Source organism: Manis pentadactyla, chromosome 3 (genome assembly GCF_030020395.1).
Source record: "Manis pentadactyla isolate mManPen7 chromosome 3, mManPen7.hap1, whole genome shotgun sequence".
NCBI classification, from domain to species: domain Eukaryota; kingdom Metazoa; phylum Chordata; class Mammalia; order Pholidota; family Manidae; genus Manis; species Manis pentadactyla.
In genome coordinates this window covers 42,922,201-42,949,522 of record NC_080021.1, presented here as the reverse complement: position 1 = coordinate 42,949,522, position 27,322 = coordinate 42,922,201, and the positions used below count along the sequence as shown (strand labels likewise).

Here is a 27,322-nt window from a genome sequence, read left to right as displayed (position 1 = left end):
AATATGAATTGGAACTCATCACTATATACATTGACTTAAAACCATAAGGCTGGACAAGAGCATCAACAGAGTGTGGATAAAAAAAAGAAGCCTTTAGACTGTTTTGACCATCCCAACACCGAGAGATCAGGGGGATGAGAACACCAGCCATGGGAAATGAGGAGTATCCAATGATGAGGAGAGCCAAGAGTTCAAGGTCCCAGAAGCCTAGGGAAGAAAGCATTTGCAGGAGTAAGAAAGTGTCAAATCTAGTTCCATCAAATACTTGCAATGTAATGCTCATTAGTGATCTCAATCTTGAATTTTTTGATAACTACTACAAAAATTCTGGGAGGAACAATTAATTTTTGAGAGAGGGATACTCTATATTACATGTTCATATTTATTCTTTTATAGATCACCTAAGCTCTTGTCCTCTCTTAGCAACATATGTGGACAACATTATTTAGATGCTTATAGTAGTATTCATTCACTTACTCATTTGACAAGTGTCATCAAATACCTGTGGTGAGGTCCTGGGGTTGCACTAATAAACTTACAAAATCCCTGTTCTCATAGAATTTGCCATCAAGGGCTTCACTCAACCCACTCATTACCTCCTCTTTCAGTCTCTTCCCAACTTTTGCTAGTAGTTGCCTTTCCTTCTTTGTATATGTCTCTTTCATAAAACTCATCACATTTAATATAACTGCTAGTTATTGCCTCTGCTGGTAAACTCTGCCCTCTTATAAGGAAGCAACCCTATCTTAATCATGTTTATATACAAATTCATTCATAGGTAGGTTGGCAGTATGGCCTATTATTAAAACGAGGACACATTTGCAAGGAAAGGAGATATCTTAATCATACGAGACAAAGAATATAAACAGGGAATGCCAAGGGCAAACAGCAAACAGGGATGTATGGTCAGTCTATTATTCCCTGCTTTTTATCTCAGTAACTGTTGAATAAATATAGTTTGCTCCCTGAAGAAACACCTTTACTGAAATATGACTTAATATTTTGCTTTTTGCTTTAGTTAAGCACTGATAGGCAGGATATAGTATTAGGAAATGTGTTTCTACCTCTCTTAAAACTGTTAATGGAGACTCTGTTATTTTGTTCAATGTTCTTCATATAAAGAGCCACATAATAATTCCCCTTAGAATTGAATGCTGGAGAAATTGTTGCTTTTTTCAAGAAGTTGATGGCATGTTTTCTTTTCCTAGATAATGAGAGCTTTATGATATATCAATCTTCCCTCTTACCTTGACAGCACAAGCTAGAGTTGAGTTATATCCTCAAATTGCTATTGAGGTATCATATCAGATATTCCTGGTTGTTATTTTCTTTTTCCTCACATGTTTATTGAGCACCTACTATGTGCTGAGCTCTGGTATTTAAGCTGAAGATATGGCAGAGAGATCCTCACAGATTTGATCCCTGCCTTCATAGCATTTCCTTGGCTCTTGAGAGTTTACATACTTTTTAGGTATGGTATTAGGATCTTTTCTGATTAGAAGAATTCTTTCAGGCATAAAGTAGTATAAAAAAACAATTGAATAAACTGCAAGAGCCCAGCATATTAGGTAGGGGTTTGGAGTGTTAGGCAGGGGCAACCAGGGGAGAGGTAGGTATGAAGTCACTTGAGTAAACCCATAGCCTTGAAGCCCATATTTGGTTATTATTGTTTTTTATGAGGTTTCAAACCCATTATTGTGCTTTTGAGAACAAAGAAGACAAGGCAAGTTTATGAAAATAAAATTACTTCTAAAATAGTATTTAACATTGTGGAAAAAGTTGGAGTTCCTATGACCAGGATCCCCACTGAACCTAAACCACTCGATGATGTAACTGGCCTGTTGCTAGGTTACTGCTTCCACACCTGTAGGCAATAAGCTATTATTGACTGAATCACTATATAAAGAACTCTGCCCAGTGTTCTGGGCAGGGGTAGAGATGACGGAGGATTACAGACCTGCAAGCTGTTGGATGCAGATGTAACTCTAGTGCTCGACCTACTGCTGGGAGAACAAGCCAGGTAATAAACCCTGTTGCCCCAAGAACATTCTACTGTCATTTCTTTGGTCACACTGAATCTATAGTGAACTTGCCCAAGGCTGAAACCCATTGGCAAGACAAGCATCTTCACTAATCTTCAGAAACAGTGCTTGATCAAAGAAAGCATATCAACTTTGTTGTAATCCAAAAATGCTTAATTGCTTGTCTGTAGGCTACAGAGAAAGGCTAATTAATTATTAATTGTGTTTCAATATGATATGCCATAGGACTGAATGAATATTCGGGTTCTGGAATATAGAGTAGCCTATTTTTGCAGGACAAGAAAATAAGTACTGTAGATTTAAAAGAAATAACCTGTCAGCTTTTAAGCTGAACTCAGCCATCGTTAGAAAGGAATTTAAGGAAGCTGCTGTAGTCTTACCAGCCACGAGAAGATTAGCAGTCACCCAGAAAGCACTGTCTTGGCTGGTAAAACACCACCATCCAACACAAGACACACATCTTAATGTTTATTGAGCATGTAACAGTGTCAAAGCAGAAAGGTCAACTGAAGGAAGGCTTCTTATTTAGGCAATGTAGTTCTTATAAAAGTTTTAAGCCCAGTGAAGGATGGGAGTGTGGTGGGCATAAGAGGAGAGATTGACAGAAAGATACCATGAGAGGCAGAGAGTTGAAAGACATAGAGAATGAAAAAAGCATGGACAGCTGCTTTCACAGCACTAGCTGTGTTGGAGATTTCTCTTCTACAATTGCATATTGAGATGTATATGAAACTAGTAACATGAAACTCTTGACCAGTGTATTATATTAAAGCAATTTAATTTTTTAAAATTTCATTGTGAAGATCTTGAGGCCCAGTGATTCTAACTATTGATTATGCTGCTTTGACATGCAGGAATAAAATTAAAAACTGAGATTTTCCCTGTAAGCCTTTTTTAAGCCTATCTACCACATAGCCTAAATATTGCATTCTTTTTAGTCCTAAAAGAAGTGTGAAGATATTCATATTTCCTGTATAATATTTAAAAAATTCACATTTCTTTTAGCCTATGTTTATGCCATATTTTCAGCTCTCATGCGCCCTATCGTTACCATAGTGACATTTATAAAGGGATCATGTGTTTTCAGTATGGTTAAGGGCTATCTGTGGGCCTTAACAAGCTCAGGAGGAGAATTCACTGAGATCTAGAGTGCTTCCAATGACACTGTAAAAATTGAATTGCCTGAAAACACAGGTTTGTCTCACAACAGAATCTTCTGTGCACACACAGAGAATGATAGGGCTGAAAGGGATCTCCAGAAGCCATTTATTCTGTTCCTGTCTCCAGGCAGAATGGTGGCTAAACCTCAATAGGTGTCTGCAATTTTAGTACTAATGAAATTTACCCAAGACTGCCCATTTCCACAAGCTACTGCCAGTTGAGCTGTCAGATAAAAATAAGTGATGACACCCCACCTTGTCTTCACCCCTTTCCTGGCTCTCCCTTGGGTACCCAGTGCTGTTCAATATTGGAGATGGTCAGAAATAAAAGTCTCAACTTCAGAGTAGATCTAATCAGAAATTAAAACCTATTCTTACCTACCATCCAGTCATGACAGTTGTTTGAACTGTTCTGTGGAGGAACCCTCACCCCTTCCATCCCCCCAGTTCCACACCTTGAACTGTGCATTCCAGGGTCACTGGCACAGCTGGAAAAGATGATTGCAACAACTCAGCACACAGCACCAAAAGATGATTTGCTTCTGAGAACTTGCTTTGCGCTTACCATTCGAACACAGCGTCACTGCTGTCATCCGTAAAGGCAGAAAGTGGTACTGAGGCTGTTTACCGTGTATCAGGATGGAATTTATTTCTTTGAAGATTGAATTGAGGAGGATGTGACTAATTCAAATAATTAAGACTCTTTTCCCCTTCGATTTTGGGATTGTGACATCACTTTAGGTCAACATCAGAGATACATTACTTAGGTTATGAGAAATATAAGCTTTAAAACAGAGAAGCCAGGTTTGGGGGAAAAGGAAATATTGTTGAACTTGGGTCTGTATTTCTGAAGAAGAATCATATGGAATTTTACAAAAGGAAAGAACACAATCATTTTTGTGTTTATATTAGGGAGTAAGCATATAAAAACATACAATATGTACTTTAAATACTTTTCTTCTTTTTAATCTTGCACCACACCCAAAGAATGCTAATGGTTACCAAATTGTTCTTTGGCAGAATAATATGTCCCTTAAAAAAAGAAAAAAGGAAAGAAGTGTGATAGGATGTGATTCTAGCATGACAGTAACCCATCGTTCCCAACCCAGGAAGTTATCCCAAAGCATTTCTCTATGTTACATTATGTTTAAATTATATGGCAATGAATGACAGTTTCCATGGCTCCTAATAAAGAGGTGTTTCTCTTTATTAAAAGAGCAAAGTGGGGGTTTACAGATAATATCTGAGCTTATCTTTGAGCTGCACATATGCCTATATGCCCCAGCTTGTCAGTGGGTGCTGGTTATCTCAGCAATAAAGCATTCGGTCTCTAGAAGTAGGCTTCTTCCTGCATCTTGTAAACAGGAAGACAAATATCTTGTTATGTGAGCTATAATGGGTTGAGTGAAGCAAGCATGGTTCTGCTCCATTGTCAGTAGCTATAAACAGCTTTTCAAACCTATATTGAGTGTGTCCCCAGCAACTCAGGCACAGTAAGGAATGTTTGTGATGTTTGCTGTTGGTGATGACACGTTTGTGATGACACATTCCTGAGAAGCAGCAGTTCTAGTAGCCCAGTGACCCAGCTTATTCCAGTTCCTTTGTGCACAGACATTTTGTTTTCCCAAGTCCTTCACCATGTGCTAACAATTAGACAATGACTCCATAAGCGAGGAGAAAAAGCAGTGTCATGGATGGTGTGTGGTTCGTTTTCTTAGTTCTTTATTGAAAACATAGGGATGTTTATATATAAATACAAAACTATAGAATGCTGGCACCATGTTAGCAGCAGCTAATAATATTCTACATAAATGGAAATCAAACATGTCTCTTACCTATGCCAGAATTCTGGTTTACTGACTTCTGCACATCCTGTCTAATTCAACTTGAAAAGATGTTTTATTATTTTAGGCTTTTTATGTCTAGTTGGAAGGAAATTGTGGAGTAAGAACTTGTTTTTGTGTTTTTTCATTTCTCTCTTTGCTTCATCAAATTACTTTATTAGCAGGGATGATAAATTCTGTTCAAGTAGACCTTGTATTATGATCATGAACAAAAATTTTAAGCCTTATACATTTGTTTAACTACAGTCCCTGTATTTTTAAATTCGAGGTGAGGACTTGACAGTGTGGCTTGACAGTGAGAAGTAAGCTTTACCAAACAGGGTGTGGAGGGTTGAGCTCACAGGCTTGGAGTGGCAGGCCTCTGCATTGAATTCTGGCTGCTTCACCTACTAGCTAGGTAACCTAGGGAAAATGAGTTAATCTGACTAAACTTCATTTACTTCATCCATGAAATGAGAACTATAGTGCTTACTTCATAGAATGATTGTGAGCATTACATGGATAAGCTGTAAAGCATTTCACATAGTATCAGACATATATGAAGCACTGCTTATAAGCAGCTAATGGTTTAAATGGAAACCATCTTGAGAGGTACTGGTGCTTAGTGGTAAGACCAGTAACAGCTCTTTATCAAGCACTGATTATGCACCAATCTTCATGATACCTTCTTTCTTACAACTCCATGAGCTGACCACCATTATCATGCCCACTTCATGGAAGAAGAAACTGAGAGGTCACAGACTGCTCAAAGTCACACAGCCAGTGATTGGTTAATCTGAGGATCAAACCCAGTCTGAATAATTCCAAAGCTCATACTCTTCATCTCTCTGCTAACCTGGCTGCCACGTATATAGTGTGCAGCACCTTTGAAAGCTCCTTTATATACATTATTCTCTATGGTCCTATAAATATCATATGATATTGCATAATGGCTTCATGAACTGTGGAGTCCCTTGTCCCTAACACATCTGTTCATTTGCAGTTGAAGAGGGCTAAGAACTCCTTAGTGCACGTTTTGTTAGAACCCTGGAAAGTTCAACTCATGCGACCATTTCACTTGGGCTACAAAGGTCTTTCCTTTAAAGGCAATTAGTGCTCCATGTGTGTAGGCTCAGTTTCAAGCTTTGGAAAAGAGCATTTGTCCCAGCATGCAAGAGAAACCAAAGGCCAAGATAACACCACATGGGGACAGAGGGAGAAAGCCAGTCACCCACCTGCTAGCCCAGCATGTCAGTCGCTGAGTCAGGAATAGAGAAGACTGGGTCCAGGGCTATGTGCATCTCATCACATTGCTCATTAGTGTTGGGTCTGACAGCCAAACTGCTACCTGGCCCCACCTGAACCTAATAGTACATAATTAGGAGCACTTTTTTAGTCATTAAGGATGGAATCTGCCGCAATATGGGAACCCTAGCATTATAAGATTATCCAATTGTATTTTTACTTGCAAATGTATTGTGATATTCCTATTCTTTTTAAAAAGGACAGAGAGAGCTTGGAGTGGGGAGTAGAAGGGCATACAATGGGTGAGGATTAGGATAGCTAAATCACATGTCCACTTGCTGACCTAACATCAGTGTGCTAGTTAAACAAGACCTGAATGTAAGACATTAATGCAAATATTTTGCATATTATTAACTCTAATGATGCTGCCATTGTGCAGGAGCCAGAGCTGAAAGCTGAGGTAGCACTTTTTATTATAAATGGCCTTGGCCTTTCTCTGAAAGTCACCATGAGGACAGAAACCCCTTAGAAGTGAGAGCGGAAAAATGAGAAGACTTCTGCTTAACAACTTTCTTATCATTAACAACAGCAAAATGTTGGCCCACCCCGTTCGGTCCCGTAGATACTGGCAGCATCCTCCTTTAGAGCTGGCCGCTGCTCCTGCCCTTGTAACTCCAGGGAGTTAGTTCCGTGGCAGGCGTTAGGAAGTCAGTGTAAAAAGGAATCTATTCTAGAAAAAATATAATAAACTTATGCAACCCTAAAATTGTTATGTAAGTGAAAAATTCTAATTCAGAACAATTGTTACTCTTTACTCTATCCCATGCTAGCAGTGGCAGTGTGGAGTCTTGGAAAGCATAGGATTTCAGACCGAGCTCTACCATTTGCCAGCTGTGTGACTGTGAGCAAATCACTTGACCTCTCTGATCCTCAGTTCCTTTTATATATAAAACAGCATCAGCCATAAAGCTGCTTTTTCTACTTTGTGGGTATGAGAGAAGATCAAAGATTACAAATGTGAAAGTTTTCTGGAAATACTGTACAAATGTTATTGATTTTTACTAGGTGAATAATGAGGAACGAATAGCAGTGCTGTCTAAGGATAGCTTGGAAATAACTCCAACGAAATAGCTGTTGGTAGCAGTTGATCAGTCTGCTCCTGAGAAACAGATGGCCAGGCCACTTAGAAGGGCCTGAAACTTGCAGGTCTTAGGGCCACGTGGCAATTTAGCCATGCAACCTGGTGAGAGCCTCTTTTATTCTAAGCTCTTGCAATGACGATATTGGCTGCGTGAAGTCACTGTTGCTTTCTTACCAGACTTTATTTGGAAAGAGTTAACAAACAAAAGGCCTGGCAAAATTGCTGGGATTCACACAGAGGAGCATTTCATGTGTCATTCTATTACCTCCCTCCCTGGGGAGTCTACAGCTGGAACTACAACATTAGAAACCCAAAACAAACCTGTCAGTTTGATGCCTTTAATCTTCAGTAAACCTCAGAATTAAAATTGGATAGAATACCTGTTTAGAAGAAAGAGGGGTAGAGATATAGATCCATAGGGCATACCTTTTTTTGACTTTGCACAGCTAACACTATCTAGAGATACCCACCATAGAAGACAAATTGTATCCTGGTACACAGTAGGCTTTTAAAAAAATTGGTTGAAAGAATATTATTGCTAACAGATAATTGAGTGACTTTAGTACGGGGCTTTATATTTTTTAATCTTTCCAAATCAACTCGAGTTTGGCAGGTCCCAAGATGAGTAATTGTGCATGTCAAAATGCTTAGGTAGTAATATGCAGACCAGACCCTAAGTAAGGCACAGCAAGATGTGTTTTGGCAAGAACTGGTGAGAAGATATTTCATTATTGTTGTTTGATAGTTCCTAAGGAGAAAGCAAAGATACAACAAATACTAACTAAATGCTTCTCTCTTTTGTTTAGGCAAATATTTCCAACTACAGCCTGGTGATGGAGTCTGACCTGGGAACCTTCTTACCTTCTGGGTTGCAATTCACTGGAAGTGAAAAGGCCAGGGCCATCATGGAGCAAGTCATGAGCCTGCTGCAGCCCATCAATACCACACAGGTCTTTGGGGCTGGAGAGGGGACAGACATTAACTTCTGGATCCAAGCTGGAGTGCCTGGTAAGACCAAAAGATGAAGTTGGTGTTCCCTATACCTGCTGCCAATGTAAAATAAAATTTTTATACTAACATTCCGCAGTGGATACTGATAAGCCAGTTAATGCATGGAAACCTAAACTTTTGTTTATAAGCTATAATCTGATGATTTCCAAATTTGGCATAATAATACTCATTTTATTTATTTATCCATCCATCTTCTCTTTCCTAATTATAAGCTCCATCACTCCCAGAGATTCTGATTTCATGATTCTGCAATTAGGCCTGGAAATCAGTTTTTTGTTTTTTGTTTATCTAAATGGTGCTCTCAAAACCAAAATTTGAGGAGTAAAAGGCAATTACTACTAACAATATCCTTCTAGTTCTAGTCTGTGCTAGGAAGTCTTCTTAGACCCAGATAATTCCCTACCCAAAGATTGTGGTATGTGAAATTTTACCATCAGAATTTTATGATTTGAAGATGGGATACTTCCTCTAATCATTTTTTCTTAGTGCAAAGACTCCTAAAAGAGGTTGTACATAAACTAGTTTACCCTGATCAGTGATTTACCAGGTTGATATTTTGAAGACAGTGTCTGGGCAGGGATGAAATTATGTAATAGGAGTAGGCCTAGGGATGTTATAGGACTAGAAAATGGGACAAGTCTCAAAGAAGACAAACTTATACTACATCACAGCATTGCCCTGGACTAGCCATGAGAAAGGACTATTGAGGATATTAAGCTTCTTTGACCTGAGATTGTTCCCTCATTATCCACAATCAAAGCCATTGTTGAAGGATCCATTAGCAAATTTTTCTGTATTTGTACTATGCAAACAGGAAGTCCAGCTTTTCAATGGTTTTAGCATTACTGTTTCTAGAACCATTTCTATGGCTACAAAACATTTCACAAGTTTAAAAAAAAAGTGGCTCTGCAGACCCACACCACTCCAGCTTTTTTTTTCAGCCTGCAGAGGAGTTTCACCGACAGCACACTGCATGGAATTAAGATTTTTAAAAAGCTTATTCTTGAGATATTATAAATATTTTTAAAGCATGCTTTGGATTTTAAGTTTATGATTGTCTTTCATAATTAAAAATGGGAGGAGTCTTCCTTTATTCTTTTATTTATTTATTAAGGTACCATTGATATATACTCTTATAAAGGTTTCATATGAAAAACATTGTGGTTACTACAGTCGCCCATATTACCAAGTCCCCCCCTCACCCCATCACAGTCACTGTCCAACAGCATAATAAGATGCCAAAGAGTCACTACTTGTCTTCCCTGTGCCATAGTGCCTTCCCTATGACTCTGCCCATACACCATGTGCACCAATCAAGATACTCCTCAATCCTCTTCTCCCTCCCTCCCCACCCACCCTCACCAGTCCCTTTCCCTTTGGTAACTGTTAATCTATTCTTGGGTTCTGTGAGACTGCTGCTGTTTTGTTCCTTCAGTTTTGCTTTGTTGTTATACTCCACAAATGAGTGAAATCATTTGGTACTTGTCTTTCTCTGCCTGGCTTACTTCACTGAGCATAATACCCTCTAGCTCCATCCATATTGCTGCAAATGGTAGGATTTGTTTTCTTCTTATGGCTGAATAACATTCCATTGTGTATATGTACCACCTCTTCTTTATCCATTCATCTATTGATGGACACTTAGGTTGCTTCCGTATCTTGGCTATTGCAAATAGTGCTGTGATAAACATAGGGGTGCATATGTCTTTTTGAATCAGGGATCTTGTTTTCTTCAGGTAAATTCCTAAGAGTGGAATCACTGGGCCAAATGGTATTTCTATTTTTAGTTTTTAGAGGAACCTCCATACTGCTTTCCACAATGGTTAAACTAATGTACATTTCCACCAGCAGTGTAGGAGGGTTCCCCTTTATCCGCATCCTCACCAGCATTTGTTGTTTCTTGTCTTTTGAATGTTGGTGATCCTAATTGATGTGAGGTGATATCTCATTGTGGTTTTAATTTGCATTTCACCGATGATTAGAGATATGGAGCATCTTTTCATGTGCCTGTTGGCATTCTGAATTTCTTCTTTGGAGAAGTGTCTGTTCATATCCTTTGCCCATTTTTTAATTGGGTTATTTGCTTTTTGGGTGTTGAGGCATGTGAGTTTTTATATATTTTGAATGTTAACACCTTGTTGGATATGTTGCTTATGAATATATTCTCCCATACTGTAGGAAGCCTTATTGTTCTTCTGATGGTGTCCTTGAACCTTCTTTTATTCTAACACTTCCCCTATTCTACCTCAATACAAGGACCCAGATTCTCTCCAATCATTTGTGTTTATTTTAACATATTCAAAATATATGGAAACAACATTTGCATTTACAGGGCTGTGCCTCATCCGGTCAGAACTGAGAATCTCTGCATACATGTTATTTTAAATCATGATCTCAGGGAAAGGAGTTTGTTTTTTAAATTGTATGAAACAATTTATTTTAAATTTTAGATTTTTCCTGAGTAGTAAAATTTTCAATATGAATCTTCTTAAAATTTAAGAAAACTTAAATAAGTTTGCTCTGTGGTAGGTCTGGAGGAAAAGACTGACAGATTGTAGGTGGATCAGAATAGAGACTGGGGGTGGATAAAGGGGAGGTAAGGAGCTGAAACCAAAAACAGAAGGAGAACAAAAAAACTTGTACTCCCTCCTCCCAGGTATTTCTTGCTTTTGTTGAGTTGTATAATTGAGAATTGTCTCTAGCTTTGTTCCTTCCATGTAGGTATTCATAAGAATGGTTCTGTTTGGAATGAACAAATTGATTTGATTGTCTTCACAAAGGTGAGGAGGCCTTTTCCCTCTGGTGGTGAGGTCAGATCACTAACTAATGGAGTGGAATGGAGAATTTGAGCCCCATTATGGTTGCTTAAGAATGAATATGAGTTACAATTTATAGAGCTGCTGCTATTTATCAGGCACTCCGTGATGCTTTTTGCAAACACTGTCTTTCTTATCTCCAAACAATCATCTTAAGAAGGAGATACAATTATCCCTATTTTGCTGGTGAAGAAATAACTCAGAGGAACTAAATGACTTTGGTGAAGAAAAGGACTCAGAGGGACTAAATGACTTGTCCAAGTCTATCCTGCTCTTAAGTGCAGAAATCACCCTGAGAACAGACCACTTTGGTTTCAAGGCTGGTGGCCCTTTCCCACAATTTGCAACAGCACAGGGGAGTCTGGAATGCAGAGATGGTCTTCCAAATCTATGGTAGTGTCTGAAATATTTATCTAACTCAGCTCTTGCTTATGCAAAGAATTTTAGTTCATTCCTGCTCCAGCATAATTTATCCCTGGGGAAAGGAGTTTGCTATTGTAAATAACTACTTATTTCTTCTCACATTCTTTGTTCTATCCACTCCCTGCCCCCCCCCCCCACCTCTGTAGTTCAGGAAGGTTTAGATAAAGTCAGTGCTTCATTTAGACTGCAACAAATGTTTCATGACATCCTTTTTTTATTTCCTTTAGAGTATGGTGAGATAGAACCAAATTATTACTATCTTCCTCTGTTACTGTGAGCTATCTTTTAGTATTTCAAATTTGATAGAAATAATGGAACTACTAATGTTAATATTGTTGCTGATTGAAAATTTTAGGAACTTTAGAAAAAGATGAAGAAGAAGAACTACACTTAATCTGAAAAAGAAAATTAAAATATACCAGTTGTGTAACCTATATTCTTGAAGACCTGGCAAGTTATGACTTAAACCTAAAGATAGGATTCAAAATAGTAATTAAGTTATGACTAACTGTTCACCTAACTTCTGAAAAATTAATAAGAAATAATATTTCCAAACTCTGCCCTTCCTTTCCTCCTTTTCTTTGCTTTCTTCCATTGATTAAATAATTATTTATTGAGCCCCTTCCATGTCCTAGGCCTACCAAATTTTTGTAGTCTGATGGCTGAGTGCCTATTTTTCAAATGTTCTATGCATACTCAATAGTGAAATACTAATTAAAAGCATAGATAGAATTAAAATTCAGTGTGATTTCCATTAATTATAGAAACCAAATAGATCAATTTATGGAAGGATCATCTTTAGAGAGGAGAAATGATGTCCTTCATTCGTCTAGATGATGTCTGTGGTGGACAGGATAACTATCAACAGAAATACGATGCTTCTGTGGGGGAAAACTTTAACAAGTATCTCAGAACTATTTTCCACATAAGCTCTCTGTTCCAGATATCTCTATACTCCAGCCTTTCCCCATTTCCACTTCCCTCCATACTCCTTCCAACTCATTCCCTCCAAATCCTAGATGCTCTTTAAGGCCAAACCCTGTATTCATCAGTGTCCATGAACCCTTCCTTAACAGCCCATAGCACTCTATTGCTTCTCTACATTTCTAGAACACTTCTGCATCCCACAGTCTGACCCATGAATTACACACTAATATTGTTCTTGGATTACTAGTTTATGTGTATCCTGCCTCCTATACCCACTGATCAGTTCTTTGAGCTGAAAGCCAATGGTGTCAACTTCTTTGCCACCTCTGTAGCTCTTAGTTTAATTTGGGGAAACATTTAAATTCTTGTAAACCTGACTAAGAGAAGAAAGAAAAACATAGAAATAATTATTTTCTCAACAAGCTTTGGGTCCTTCAGTTTAAGAACGTGGAGAAAATTAGGATGCTGAGGAAAGAGACCTAGAGAAAAAATGTTGGAAGAAAGATACAATTTAGGGATGCTAGAACAATTAGGATTGTTTTTCTTAAAGGAGTAAAGACTGAGAGAAGTTGTTGAGTAATGTTTTCTAGTACTTTAACGATCCTCAAACATAAAAATGGCAGTAGACATAAAATGACAATGCAAGAGTATGACTTAATATAGTCTATGAGGGACTTAGGTTAGTCTCTATTCACTCCAGGTGACAGGATTTAAATCTTTAATTATTGCCTGATTCTTCGAGTATGAGCTCCAGATTAGAATGAGAGCATGAATATGTGAATATGTCAGTAATATGATATAACCCATGGTTCTCAGATGTCCTTAAATGTATTCTTCTTAAACATCTTCATTCTTTAGAAACTCCTGCATAAATATATATCAATGGAAAAAATTAGGTACATTCTTAATGTGACGTGAGGGAGTGAGCCCACCCTTATACCATATTTACCAATATGAGTTTCCTCTCTGCTTCAGAATCTAAGAGTTACCTTTTTCTGATATTGTTGGCATGTAGTAGACAGTCAACTGGAAAGAATTAAGAGTATGTGTTCTGGTTTCACAACTTCTAACTGCATGTGCTATGTTAGGCAAATGATGTAATTTTTCTCAGTTTCACTTATTTATTGTTAAGCATTCTTGTTAATCAGTTCCTTTATGGCACTGGGGAATCAGTAGTAAAGAAGGTAGACATGACTCATACTCTCACAGACTATTCAGTCTAGTGAGTGAGACTTGGTTATCTCGTATGCAAAATGGGTATGATAACTGCCTGTCCCCACATGTGTCCTCCTTCTCTGTTCCCTATTTCATTGACCGGCATCACCATCCAGAAACCACAGTGGCCTCTAAGTCCTGTTTACTCCAAGTTCCTCTTGTTCTTACACCCATTCCTTTCTCTCCACCTCACAGACCTTGTCTCATCAGCCTTCCACTAACATCCCACCTGACATTCTTAGTCCTCTTTCAAGTAATTGGCTCACTGCTTCCACAGTGAACTTTCTAAATTGAAAATCAGTCTATAGTTGAGATGCTTTTCACTGCAAAATAAATAAGATATAAGAATCAAGTATATCTAATTTGTCAGGAGGCATTCTGGAGAGAGTAGTCTCAGAACACAACTTAGTCACCAGCCCCATCAGGCACCTTGGTCTTCAGGCCTGTCCACGTTGCCATCCTCGGCATGTTGGCTTTTGTCATCAGGCCTGTCCTCTCATGGTCCCAGGGTGACTGCAGTCAGTCCAAGCAACTAATTCTGAGACATGTCAGTGGAAGTGAGAATGTCCATAATGGATATCCCTTTTTAACGTGAGGAAATATCATCCAGAAGCTCAAAGCAGGTTTTGTCCTCAATCTCAAGGCCAAAACTGTAACACGTGTTTGTTACATGTGTGCTTACAAAATTAGGCAGTGGCAATGGAAGGGAAACCAAGACTACCTAATATTGAAAAAATTTTATTTCCTGGGCCTAGAGTGAAAAAGTCCTGATGTATGAGAAAAATTGAGATTCTTTAGGAAGAAGATGAGGCTTTTCATTGGTAAGCAACTAAGAGTAGCAACTGTATCTGGTCATCTCTTCTCCTTCCTTAAAATCTTCCCATGTCTCCCCACTGTCTTCACAGTACCCTTTATTTAGCATGGGACTCAGGCCCTCCCGGTCCCACCCCCCGGCTGGTCCACAGCCTCCTTCCTCACGGCCCCCCCACTCCTTTCTGTTCATCTCTCATTCGAGCAAGTCCCCCTCGGGGCGGGGGGGAGGTGCCCAGGGCACCCCGCACTGTGACTCCTCCTTGCCCTGGGCCCGCCCTGTTCTCTCATCTTCGCCAAGCGATCCCTGCTCATCCATGACTGAGCTCCTCCATCTCCTCTGATAAGCCTTCTTTGATCCCCAGCGGTTGGGGTGAGTGAAGCCTGGGTGAGTTTCCCCAATGCCTTACTCACCTCTCCATGGGGCACTTGCTCTTTTCTTATAATGTCTAATGGTGAATTCCTCAGAATTCCCAGTACCTGAGAAGTACCTTGCCCTCGAGAAAATGCTCACGAATCAAATGTTGTTTAAGTAGGGTTTAGGTTTATAGGAATAGTAAGATACTGTGACAGGTTTGTAAATGGTAATGCCATAACCATAAGTTATTGTTACTTTAGTATTACTTAGCTTCATGGGGCTGTCCTCTCTCCTTACATACTGAATTGTTTTTAAAATCACATTTTAATTTCTTTCATATTTTTATGATAGTTCAGACTTCATATTGAAGTACAAATATGCAGATTACTCAGAATTTCACATATTTTCCCTCTTGCTTATTTCTAATACCTCATATGTCATTAAGCAGAACTAAATTAAAACTTTCCATTTCTACATTTTCAAAGACTTTTCATATAAAATGTTCCAAGAAAGGAGAAGATCAGGACACAAGTAGGAATGGTAATGTAAATTGAAGGTTCAGCCTCTGGACCCAGGACTCATGTTTTCCAGTCACCAGATGGAACAGTGTAACACAGCAGTTCTATGTCCCCTGCTGCCCCTAATTAAAAGTGACGCCTCCTTTATGGTGAAAATTCTGTGCCACTGATGTTAGGAGAGATCAATGCTGCATGGTGAGCAGACCTCACCCCACTGGGAATATGAAAAGGGCACTTTCTGGTTTGTGTCTGTAGCCCTCATTTAAATAACCAAGCAGTTTCATTCAATCAGCAAACATGTCTTATGTACCTACTATAAACCAGGCACTCTAGACACTGACTGAGTAGAGAGCATGAAAAAGACTTAACAGGTCTCTGCTCTGTGGAGTTTACATTTTAGTGGGGAAGAGGGAAAGGGAAGTGGGAAGAGACACTGTAAAAAAGAAATCAAGAAGAAAGAAAAATATTAGAGAGAGATAAGGGTAAAATGAGAATTATAGTAGGTGGCTGCCTCTTACTTCAAACTCAGGTGAACTGAGCTCTTGTTTTAATATTCCTTGACTGCTATGTGCTCAGAGGTATATAGAACATACACTCAGTACCACACTATTGAAAATTGCTCACCAGCAGCCAGCAAGCTGCTTCTGCTCTTCCCAGACTTGGTGTAGACCTGCTGTGGCTTGACAGAAGCCACTGGGTATCTTGACCAAAGCAGAACTGGCTCGTGCCCTCTGGTATGACTGAATACAGCCTAGAAGGAAAAGAGAACATTGTTTATAAGGGCAGTTAGTCATGCACTGCCTTATGAAGTGTTTGTTGCCACCTTAAACTGTTATTTAAAGCACACACTTTCACTTTAAAGTTAGTACATCTTGTATTTTATCTCCTTATTTGGATTGAGAACCAAGAAAGTACTTTATTAATGCTTATATACCCACAATACCCATTATTCCCTGGCACATAATAGGTATCTAGTAAATGTTTGCTGATTAGATGTATTGATTTAAAGATGAACACAAGAAGCCAGGTCACCGTAAAAGGAAGTTTTTGGTGCAGCACCATGATAAATTACAGAGTAACTATAGGAGTTCACAGGATGGAAGGTAGGGAAAACCTGGAAGAGGTGAACTTGAGCTGGCTATTGAAGGATATGTAGTATTAGAATGGACAGAAGGGGCAGAGAGGGCAATCCTGCTGACAGAAATTGTATGAACAAAGGCCAGTGTCCCCCTTGGGAACAGCTAGGAGAATGACTACGATGGGCAGAGGATTCACCTTGGAGAGCAGTGGGTGGTAAGAACATTGAGTATCTGGGCCAGATGAGAAAGAGGCATGAATTTTCTTTGTACCTGTTGCAAAGTCGCCAGAAGTCATCAGTGATAGAGGGGCTTGATGAGAACAGTGTTTGAGAGGGGAACCCATGAAGTTCCTGCCAGGGATACCCCATCACACTCAAAGAGGAGGTTCCAAGTGAAAGGATGTGGAGTGGAAAGGTGCTTGAGGGAGTAGCACAGGTTTAGGACGAATAGAAAATCAGAGGGTAACACAAAATCATTGCCCTATTTTGTGTACTATAATGACCCAAGAAACACAGTGACTTAAATTTCTCTATCTACAATTTCCCATACCTTTTAATAAAGCCTAGGAAGGTTTCAGATTCTCAGGGTTAGTTCTTCTGGGTTCCTTTTCCTATGCATTTGACTTTCCATCAGTTTCACTTAATAGTTTACAAATACTCTGACTCCTTACATAACACTTCATTCAACAGGTACCTGTATTATATATAAATTATGGAAAATACAAAAATAAGATATGGCCCCTTTTCTCCAGGAGCTCACAATCGAGAACTGACTGTGATTTGTTTTACTTAAAAACCATGGAAACAAGAAGGAAGACTTCATCATGGGAAACTAGATAAAGCTACATCAAACTTTGCTAAGAAGAAAAATCTAAAATTACTTGAAAGCCAGTGGAGTACAAAGAAGTAGGAATTCAAAATATGTTCTACTTGCCAACTATGTGAACTTTGTCTATCCCTACTTTAAGTGATTAGAAACTATAAAATTCAGTATGCCCTGTAATATTAGATGATTTTAAAGTATGTTTTTTAAAATTTTATTACAGAAAATTTCAAACACAAAAAAAGTAGAGAGAATAGTCTAATGAACTCCCATGTGCTCAGTATGCAACCTCAGAAATTTTTCATTCATGGACTAATGCACACCCCAACCCCTACACCCAGATTATTTTGAAACAAATGCCCAACATCAAATCAATTCATTTATAAGTATTTTAATTTGTATCTCTAAAAGGCAGGAGCTCTTAATATATAACTACAATACTATTTTTCCTCTTAGAAATATTTTACATTAATCTCTTAGTATGTCCAATATATAGCCAGTTTTAAAATATTTCCAGTGTCTTCAAACTGTTTTTCCCTCATAGTTTTTTTAATTAGTCCAGTATTCCAATGAGGTTCAAATTATACATTTGGTTGACATGGTAGATGTCTCTTAAGTCTCTTTTAATCCATAGGTTTTACCTCCATCTTTTTTCTTTTTTGCCACTTGTTAAAGAAACAAACTAATTTGTACTGTAGGATTTCCTACAGTCTGGAGTTAGGTAATCCATTCCCGTGGAATCGCTTAACATGCTTCCTCTGTCCCTTATATTTCCTATGAATTGGTAGTTAAATCTAGATGCTTGATATGATGTGATTTTTCTTTTCTTTTTTTCTTTTCCTTTTTTGGCAAGTATACTCAGGTGTTGCTATGTATTTCCATTAGGAGTAATGTCTGGTTCTCTCTCTTTTTATGATGCCAGCAGTCATTGAAGATTTGTGTAGGTCCATTATTTCAATGGGGGTTGCAAAGTGGTAACTTTGATTATTAGTTGAGATAATTCTATAAAAAAGAACTTTCTCCTTATTGACTATCTGATTACCCTGAGATATTTTTGTGTAAGAAAAGTAGAATAAAGATTTTATTCTTTCTCTTTACTTACCTATTTTAAAACATTATTAGTTTGTTTGCTAATATCATCCAAAGATAGCTAACTGGGTTATTTTTTACTACTATTTACTAACAGATTAAAAAAAATATATATGTGCCTCATTCTCTTGCAGTAATTATGCTTATTATTGTTCAAATTGTCCCATATTTGGCCAGTGAGAGTCTCTTTAAGCTGGCTGCAGAGTCCTTTTGATATGACTTGTGTAGTTACTGACAGTGTTCTGATGTGACAAATGTTCCACATTATCTTGTGTATTTCCCACCTCAGCTCTAGAAGCAACTATTTCTCCAAAAAACCCAGTTTCTTCTACTAGGCCATGGTATTTAGAGGCCACAGTCTGAATGTTAAGTGTGCTTATTGCTGCTGGGTTGGTCATTATTTCTAGTTCTTTGCAGTGGATGAAACTAGGAAATATCTTTTTTTTTTATCTAAAGAAAAAACATATTATGAATTGTATATTTCCAATTCAAACCTAGGACTTTTACAAAGTTGTTCTTTACCACATTGGTATTAAATCTGCATCTCCTTTTTCCCTTGCCAAAAATACAATTCCTAGTGCAGCAACATGCCACTCATTTGCTTTATCTGAAGGTACACACACAACTACCTCAGAGAAATAGGACCACACAACCAACAGCATGGTTATTGAAAACTTTTTTTTGCAGGTTGTTTTGTCTTTAGCATGCATTTCATTAGAAATGTACACATTTCTGTTAACCTATAACACAAATTTCCCTGAATGTGCTATTATTTCCATCTTTCATATTTTTTTTAAACCTGAAACTACTGATTTCTAAAATGTTTAAATGGTTATTTACAATTTTTCCTTATAAAGCAGGAAAGAGGTTGCAGATAGGAATAATTAAAATAATTCCCTTATAATGTCATAGTTGGATCCTCTGGACATACTATTGTTTGTTCTTCTTAGACTGTGAAATTCTGACAATTTCACAATTTCATGCATTCATTCAAGAGATACCTAGTAAGTGCTATATGACATTCAGACAAGAGGAATAAAGAGGGAATTGAACATGAATTGAGTGTCTACTATATGTCAAGTATTATCCTAGCTGCTTTACATACATTATCTCATATAAAATATTTTGAAGTATATATTAGTATTCTGTTACCAGTTTTCAGATGACAAAGTTGGGGCTCAAGGAATTTCCTTTGTCCAAATTCACAAAACTATTAAATGGAGGAGCCATAATTAACATATCGGTCTGTTTTATTCCAATGTCATATATAAGGTACATTCTGCTCTCCAGTTAATGCAAGGTTTGGACATAGGAAGACTGAAGTTCAGTCAGAACCTCAATAGAAGTTCAGGCAAGAGAGGCATTAAATTGGGTAAGGCACCACAGAAGTGGTGGCATTTCACCTGATTTTCAAGAAAGAATAGAAATTTGTTGGATGGAGAGGAAGTGCATTCCATGAAAAGATGAGGATAAGTGAAATAGTGTAGGTAAGAAAGTACAACACATTCTTGATATGATGAGCAGTCTGGTTTGGCTAAAGTTTAGCTTAACACAGGAAAATAGAGCTCAAACTGAAAAAGTTGTCTGAGATCCCAGTTGGAACCTAAATGCTATCCTGTTTTTATAAGAAAATATAAAATTTAATAATTCATGGTATAACTAAATGCTCTTTTATAATGTGACATTTGCTATCTTAATTGTTTTTCCAGTTCATAATGCACAAATCAGGTATGGTTTAACTCTGTGAAATCTGTTAGTTATGAATCTTTGGAGATCTGAGTGGGCTGTTACCTATCATTGGACTAGTTACAAAGTTTGTCCTTAGTATTCTTTCTTTCTTCCTTTCTTCCTCCATCCTTTTTTCTCTCTTTTTCTCTCCTTTTCTCCCTTCCTTCTTTCCTGCCTCCCTTCTAACTGTAACAGCTGAAGTAATCTCCTGGCAGGTGAGAAAACAGAATCTTATATAGAATAGGACATGGCCTTCATCAATACCCAAAACTACCCAGTTGTGGAAGGTTTAAACCTATGTGAAAGTGTTTGCTGGACATATCTTTACAAAATCCATAATGTTTTCAGAAGTAGCTCATTAATTCTTACTGATGTCTTTTAAGGATGGGCATACTCATAGACACTGCTTTAATGTCTTTAGTTGGCACTATGCTGCAAAGAGCAGTATAGAAGTAGAGCCATTGCCCAGAAGGGTCAGTGACTGCACACTCGTGTTTATATATTCTTAGCACAAGATTTTACATAAGATACCCTGAAAATTTTATCAATCACTTACTTGGCATGTTAGCTTCAATTGCCCTGAGCTTTAATTTTTTATTTTATGCTAGTGTAGATCCAGTCAAAGCCCATATAAACACAAAATTTGTGTTTAGGTTACAGCATGGTTCACACCCCTGACTGGACTTTAAAATCACCTGGGGAGCTTTTAAAAATGTATCAGCATTGAGGCCCAACCAGATTTAATTGGTCTGCAAGGCTGCAACAGTTGCACAAGTCCATGGAGTCCCTTTTGCCAAGAACATATTCATCCCCCGATCCCCCCAACCAACCTCTCCAGCACAAGTCCGATAGAATCTATGTGAACAGTGCCTGCTATACTTGTGCAAACTTGGAAGCCTCGAGAGAGTTCCTGAGCATACCCATTTTTGAAAGCTCCTCAGGTGCTTCCAATATGCAGCCAGAATTGACAACCATTTTTAGGTGTAAAAACTTAGACATTAAGATCATGGATTTAGGAGCCATGTAGAAATGGGTTCAATATCTTGATCTACTACTGTCTAACTGTGTGACTTTAGAAAAGTCATTCAACTTCTTAGAACCTCAATTTCTTCATAAAAAAGATGGTGATAATAATACCTGTCTCATGAGATTATGAGGAAAAAATAAAGACAGTGTAAGTGAAATTCTGGGCACAAAGTTAAAACTCAAGAAGCCACTATTATTATTTTAGTTATTACAGCAAGATTTCTGTATTAGTCCAGACTCCTACAGTACTAAGTACAGAAACCCAACTCAGATGACCTGAAGCAAAAATAGGGAATTTAAGCAAGCCACAATAAGAATATGATTGGACTTGGTCTCATGGATTCCAGCATTGAATGCTGTTGGGACACATTTTCTATCTCTCTGGTGCTTATTCCAACTTCTTTCATGGTACCTTTATTCTCTCAAACCAGCTGTCCCCTTAGAGGATAAACTATGACCATAGGCACTTGCATCTGTAAAGCTTCTTAAGCACCAAACAGCTAAGCAATTTTTCACATCCAACTCAGTTTGGAAAGTCACAGTGGCCCAGCTTGGCTCCTGTGTCCATCCCTGTGGCCAAGATGTATAGTCCTTACCTGGGGAGAAGGAGTAATGTGCTGATGAACACAGTAACCATCTTTATTTTCACTGTTGGAACCTGATTCAAACTATATAAAATACATAACATATCTGCCATCCTAGGATCTATTAGCAGATGAGAAAGGACAATAGGAAGTTCACATAAACAATAAAGAAATCCCCTGAATTGAAAACACCTAGTCCCTCTGCTCTTCATGACCTGTACACGATAATCACCACTCCAATGAAGTTAGGGTGACAAAGGCATTCCTTAACCTTTCTGGTCCAGTTTCCCTGGGACACTCAGGTTGAAGGGCAGGTGAGGAGTTGGACGAGTTGTGTCTGCATCATCCAATACCTGGAGTGTTCTCTCCTCCCACTCCCCTCCACAGGCTCTCCTGCCCACGTAAGTGGGAGAAGTTAGCAGTTATTCATAGGAACACAGTCTACAGCTACTGCACTTTGTATGGTAGCTAAGAACAAGGCAGAGAGGAAGAACAATCACAAGAGGCCCAGAGACACCCGTTAACATTTGGATTGTTCTAGGCACTTACCTAACACTTGTGGTGGAGAGGCAGCAAGTGTCAGGAAAGAGGAACAGGATTCATCACTTTATAGCAGTCTGCTTTGACAAGTTATTTAACTTCTCAGCTTCAGTTTCCTGATTTGTAAAATGAAGGCAATAATATTTCACAGGACTATTGTGAGAATTCAATGTATTTGATAAGTGATAATGCCTTTAAAAGTCAATTACACTGTACACAGTTGATCTCCAGTAAGTGGTTTTAGGGTTTGGGGGATAGTTTTATATTTAAAAAATTACTGAAGAGGCCTTGCTATGAACATGTTGTTATGTATTTAGACCCAGTTAGAGAGGCTGTCTAGACATATACTTGAATATCCTACGAAACACTGCAAAAGATGAACAAGTATTATTGGTACTCCCTGACCTTGGGGTCTTAGCACACGGACTTTGCAGTTACATAAATGACTGACAGAACTGCTGGCGTTCTCTTCAGATCACCCTGCTGCCTTCTGGGTTCAGTCGCATTGTGTAGGAAAGCACCTGACTCACTTCACCTTAACATAGTGTAATCCTTCAGAGAAGGAAACGAAGAAGAAAAAGTCCAATATTAATAGCATTAGTAGCTCTTTTATGTCAAATTATGCTTCTGGGGATTTTGAAGCCGCTTTACAATTCCTGTTCAGCCAAGGTAAATTGATTATGGGTTGATAAGGGTTGGTGGAAGAATTATATGAGTTAATGTGTAAAAGCCAGCTGGCTCACAGCCAAGGAGACAGATGGCACTCTGACTCTCATGGGCAATATCAAGTTCTAGATTATGTACTATGGACTGCCTATACTGGCGAGGAGCCTCATCCCAGACAGTGATATTAATATAGTATGCATCTATCTATCTATCTGTCTATCTATCTATCTATCATCTATCTAATCTATCTATCTATCTATCTATCATCTATCTAATCTATCTAATCTATCTATCTATCTATCTATCTATCTAAAATGCATGTTCTCTGACGTGAAAATGAAAGAATGACCTTTGTAAGCCCCTTCTGGTATTGACTCCATAACTAAAAGCCCATATTTTTCCAGAAGTAAAAATTGTTTTAGATGCAAAACAAGGGTGTTTTGAATGAAGGAGCAATCTACTTGTGAACCCTTACTTAGAAGGAACAGGAGATTAAATAGCACAGACTTTCCTATATAAAACAAACATGAATAAAGGTCAGCTATGGATTTTAAATTGTTCAAAAGATTAGTACCAAATCACTAGAATGTAGGGAGAAAATTGATGAGAGTACCTCGACAGTGAAGGAATATATTTTCTTAATTTTTATAACATCTGATCTTAGTACCAATTTTGTTCTAATTTCTGCTAGTATAACCACATAAATGCCTGATTTATACAGTTTAAGTATCCCATGGCAACATGATTTGTGTTTCTCTCTTTCATTTCCTTTCTACCCCTCCCTTACTTTTTTCTTGAGAGAATCAAGGAAAGGTTTCCCATTTCTCAACTGTTGAATCTATTTATGAAAATCTGCACTAAACAGTTTAGTACAATTAAGCAGGATGCCTCATTCATCAAACCTTCATTTTTCTAAGCCTCCCTTCCTGTCAGTCACCAAAAAGCATGCGTTAAGTGGAAGCTGTATTTCTAGCCTGTTGGCATGCCACATCTGTTGACGATTACAGAGGCACACACAAAGCCATTCATATCATGGCATGTGCTTCCCTGTGCCTCGGGTCACAGGCCCTCTGGGACATTTACAAAGTGTGTGCTTTTTAACTGTCATGGAACTAAAGAGTTTAATTTTGCCTGAGAATGTGTTTATGTGCCTTGTAAAGAAACTAGTCATTCCCTTTTGCTTTCCCTCATTATGATGTGTGTTTGTGTGTGTATGTGTACCAAAAGAACCATGCCAGGCAATAAGCCTAAAGACATTCTTCTACATACCCATCAGGCTTCCTTGTAAATTGCTGCTTTAATTCATTCTTTTGTAAATAGTATATTTTTTGGCTGCTCTTGGATTTTGTCTAGTTTTTGAATACTACTTAATTCTGATTTCATGTCCTCATGTTCTTAGTCAAGATTTGGGTCAGGTTTTTTTTTTAATATCTTGATAATGATAAATCACTGGGACCCTGTCTGGAATTATTCCCTCTTTCATTTGGATCACTTCCTGGCCTGTAAGCATATAATGTTTTTTGTTCTGTGAGCCCTATTATTCAGGAAGTATCTAGAGGCTAGAAAAGTGAGCCAAATCTCCAAGTCATCTACCCAGATATTTTCTCTCTCTAATCTTAACACCTGGAATAAGATTATTCTTATTTGGCAATATCCAAGGTATTGACATTTTTTTTCTTGTTTCACCCAAACGTTTAACATTGGGTAGGCATGACCATAGTAGCATTAATTATTTTTTTTTCATTTACAAGCAAGACACTGCTTTTGGACATGGTAAGCATCTCTTACTAAATATTATGAACATTTAAGTGAATTCTAGTAGGAGAGTTACCTGAAAGAATTATTTAATGTCTGAAAGAAGGACTAGGAGGGAAAGGTGACGCTGAGGTTGAAGTCACTGGTAGTTTCATCCATGGTGGTTAATGGGGTTTCTTAATCTTTAAATATCAAGCATGCTATAATGCTTAATTATCCTTAAAATCTAAATGAATTACTACCCTATTGGAGGAAAGAGGAAGTGACCTACAATTTCTTTAGTGTTTATTGAGGAGGAGAAGCTTGAGGAGCTTTGGGAATTCTACAGACAAGAGGAAGCTGTTAGATTCTAGGCTACCACTTCCCTCAATTGCAGAAAACAGGATGCATGAGCATCCCTCTTCTCCAGCATTAAATTTTGTGTCAGTTTTCTATTAAATTCAAGGATATGTAAAGGAAGCAATTTTAATTGCTTGGCACTTAAAAAACCTGTTCTACTGTTCAATAGGTTAGAAATATTTTGAATATTTGATTGCATCTACAGCCATGCAGATTTAGCTGTAATAAATTTTTGCTGTATGCCTAAGTAATCTGTCATCTAGAAATGAACATTTAAATGCAACTATAGACTGTTCGTGGGGGAAAGAGCAGCTAATATTTATTGAAGACCTGCACGGTGCCAAATGCATTACATTTATTATTTTATCTACTCCTCTTAATATGCATTTGAGTAGATATTGCTCTTTCTGTTCTACAGATGAGTAAACTAAAGCCACGGTGGGCTAGGAGCACTTACCTAATGGGAATGAGGTACAGTGCTGATCTGAAAGAGCGACTCTAACTGAAAAGCTTGTTTTCCTTCTCTGCTTTCTTTACCCCCTGGGATTATGTTGAAAATAGTAAAGGGTTGCAGCTTCTTAGTTCTTGCAGGCTTTATAGTCTGTGAGCCTGATTCACCAGGGATACACATCCAGCTCCACACACACAAATCTGCTTGGCACCTGATTCATCTGGATTTGTGTCTAAGTTATCCCATACATTAAATAGTGCTAGATCCTCTCTCCAGTTTCTACTTTGTAGGCAGTTTAATATGTCTCAAAACTCACATTATCCCAGAGGATTACTGCGAATGTTGTTTTATGTTAATCAAGTATGTGCTGTGCTGTCTTGTATTAATTAAATTTATGGCACGTAAATCAAGAGTCCTCCAGGTTGGCTTTTGGAGCGTGCTCTATCTCTGATGTGGGAAGAGCCCATTTGGAGATTTTCCTACGCAAAAGGAAAGAAAGCTACCACCAGGTATTGTTTAGAGCTTCTTCAACTGATCTGCAAACACAAGAGGAATCTAGCTTCTATGGAAGCTTTTAATAAACCTAGTTATTTTACAATTAGTCAAATGTTTAGAATGCAGAATTCCTTCATTATTTATCTTTCCACTTATGGTTATGTTTTAAGGCTCTTTTGATGTTGTTTGCCCCTCAGGTGATGGTAAATGACCATGACTGCTAATAGGCTGATTTCTACAGGCACCTGGTGGCAACTGCCTCATAAATATTCAACAGGGGCCTTCTGTGCAAGGACTGGGGAATTAGGTGACCTGCCAAGTCTTTCCACATCTAATATCTATGATAATGGCTGCAAATTACATGGGACAGAAAGAACGGCCTTGCTCTGTGAAAAAGAGAGGTAGAATCCAGACAGCCTATGGCTCCCAGCTTTGCCAGGCAGCTACCTGGCTGAGAACACCTTGCCCAGCTGCTGGAAGCAGAGGTCATGGGCTTTCACCCTGCCTAATATCAGTCCTTCCTCAGCAAGACCTCACCACCCCAAAGAAGAGCAAATTCTTCTCTTTATTTTAATCTTTTGTTATAATGGTAATTAGAATTACATCTTGAATAGTAAATTAAGAAACCCAAAACAGAATTTTAAATTTAAAAAGATTTTCCACTAGGAATCCAGTTGCATTAATTTTGTGGACTGAAGGTAAGCTAAATTAGCCAGGTTTGTGCATTCATTACCTCATTCTCATCCTGAACATCACAAATGTAAAAGGCTGTCATTAAATTTGAGAACTGACAAGAACTGGGATTTCTCAATATGAGTGTTGAAAGATTAATTTGGAAAGATCTCACTAAAAAACACAAAAGGCTATTGCTAACATCGGCATTTTATATTCATAGTCTGTATCTGGTTTTAAAAAATGCCTATTTGCAGTACCTGGTTTAAAAAGAAGTTATACATTTAAAGCACATGGTCAAATTTTAAAGTGAAATACCTATGGTTGTTATGTGTTCTAGTGATACACATGCACAATTTATAAGATCATATTGGAAACTTCTTTTGTCATCCAAGGATATTTGACTTCCATTTATTAAGCAGCTTACATCCAAACAAGAGTTAAAAATAAAGAGAAAATGAGCTCTTTTCTTTCACCCATTTTCTTCATAATATGATTTCAAAGAGAAAGTACTTACTTCTTTGACAATAGTTCACACTTTGTGTTTGCCCTGAAAATATTGGTGGTAAATGAGAAGTGGTGGTGAT

At 38.0% G+C, this 27,322-nt stretch overlaps 1 protein-coding gene across 2 annotated transcripts in view; it reads left to right on the top strand.

Moving 5' to 3' along the window:
• CPQ (carboxypeptidase Q) overlaps positions 1 to 27,322 on the top strand; it is a 925,692-nt gene that overhangs the window by 822,197 nt on the left and 76,173 nt on the right. For both annotated transcript variants that reach the window (XM_057497874.1, XM_036875582.2), the window contains exon 7: positions 8,218 to 8,419. In XM_057497874.1, coding sequence (XP_057353857.1) covers positions 8,218 to 8,419 — 202 coding nt within the window. The remainder of the gene's footprint in view (positions 1 to 8,217; positions 8,420 to 27,322) is intronic.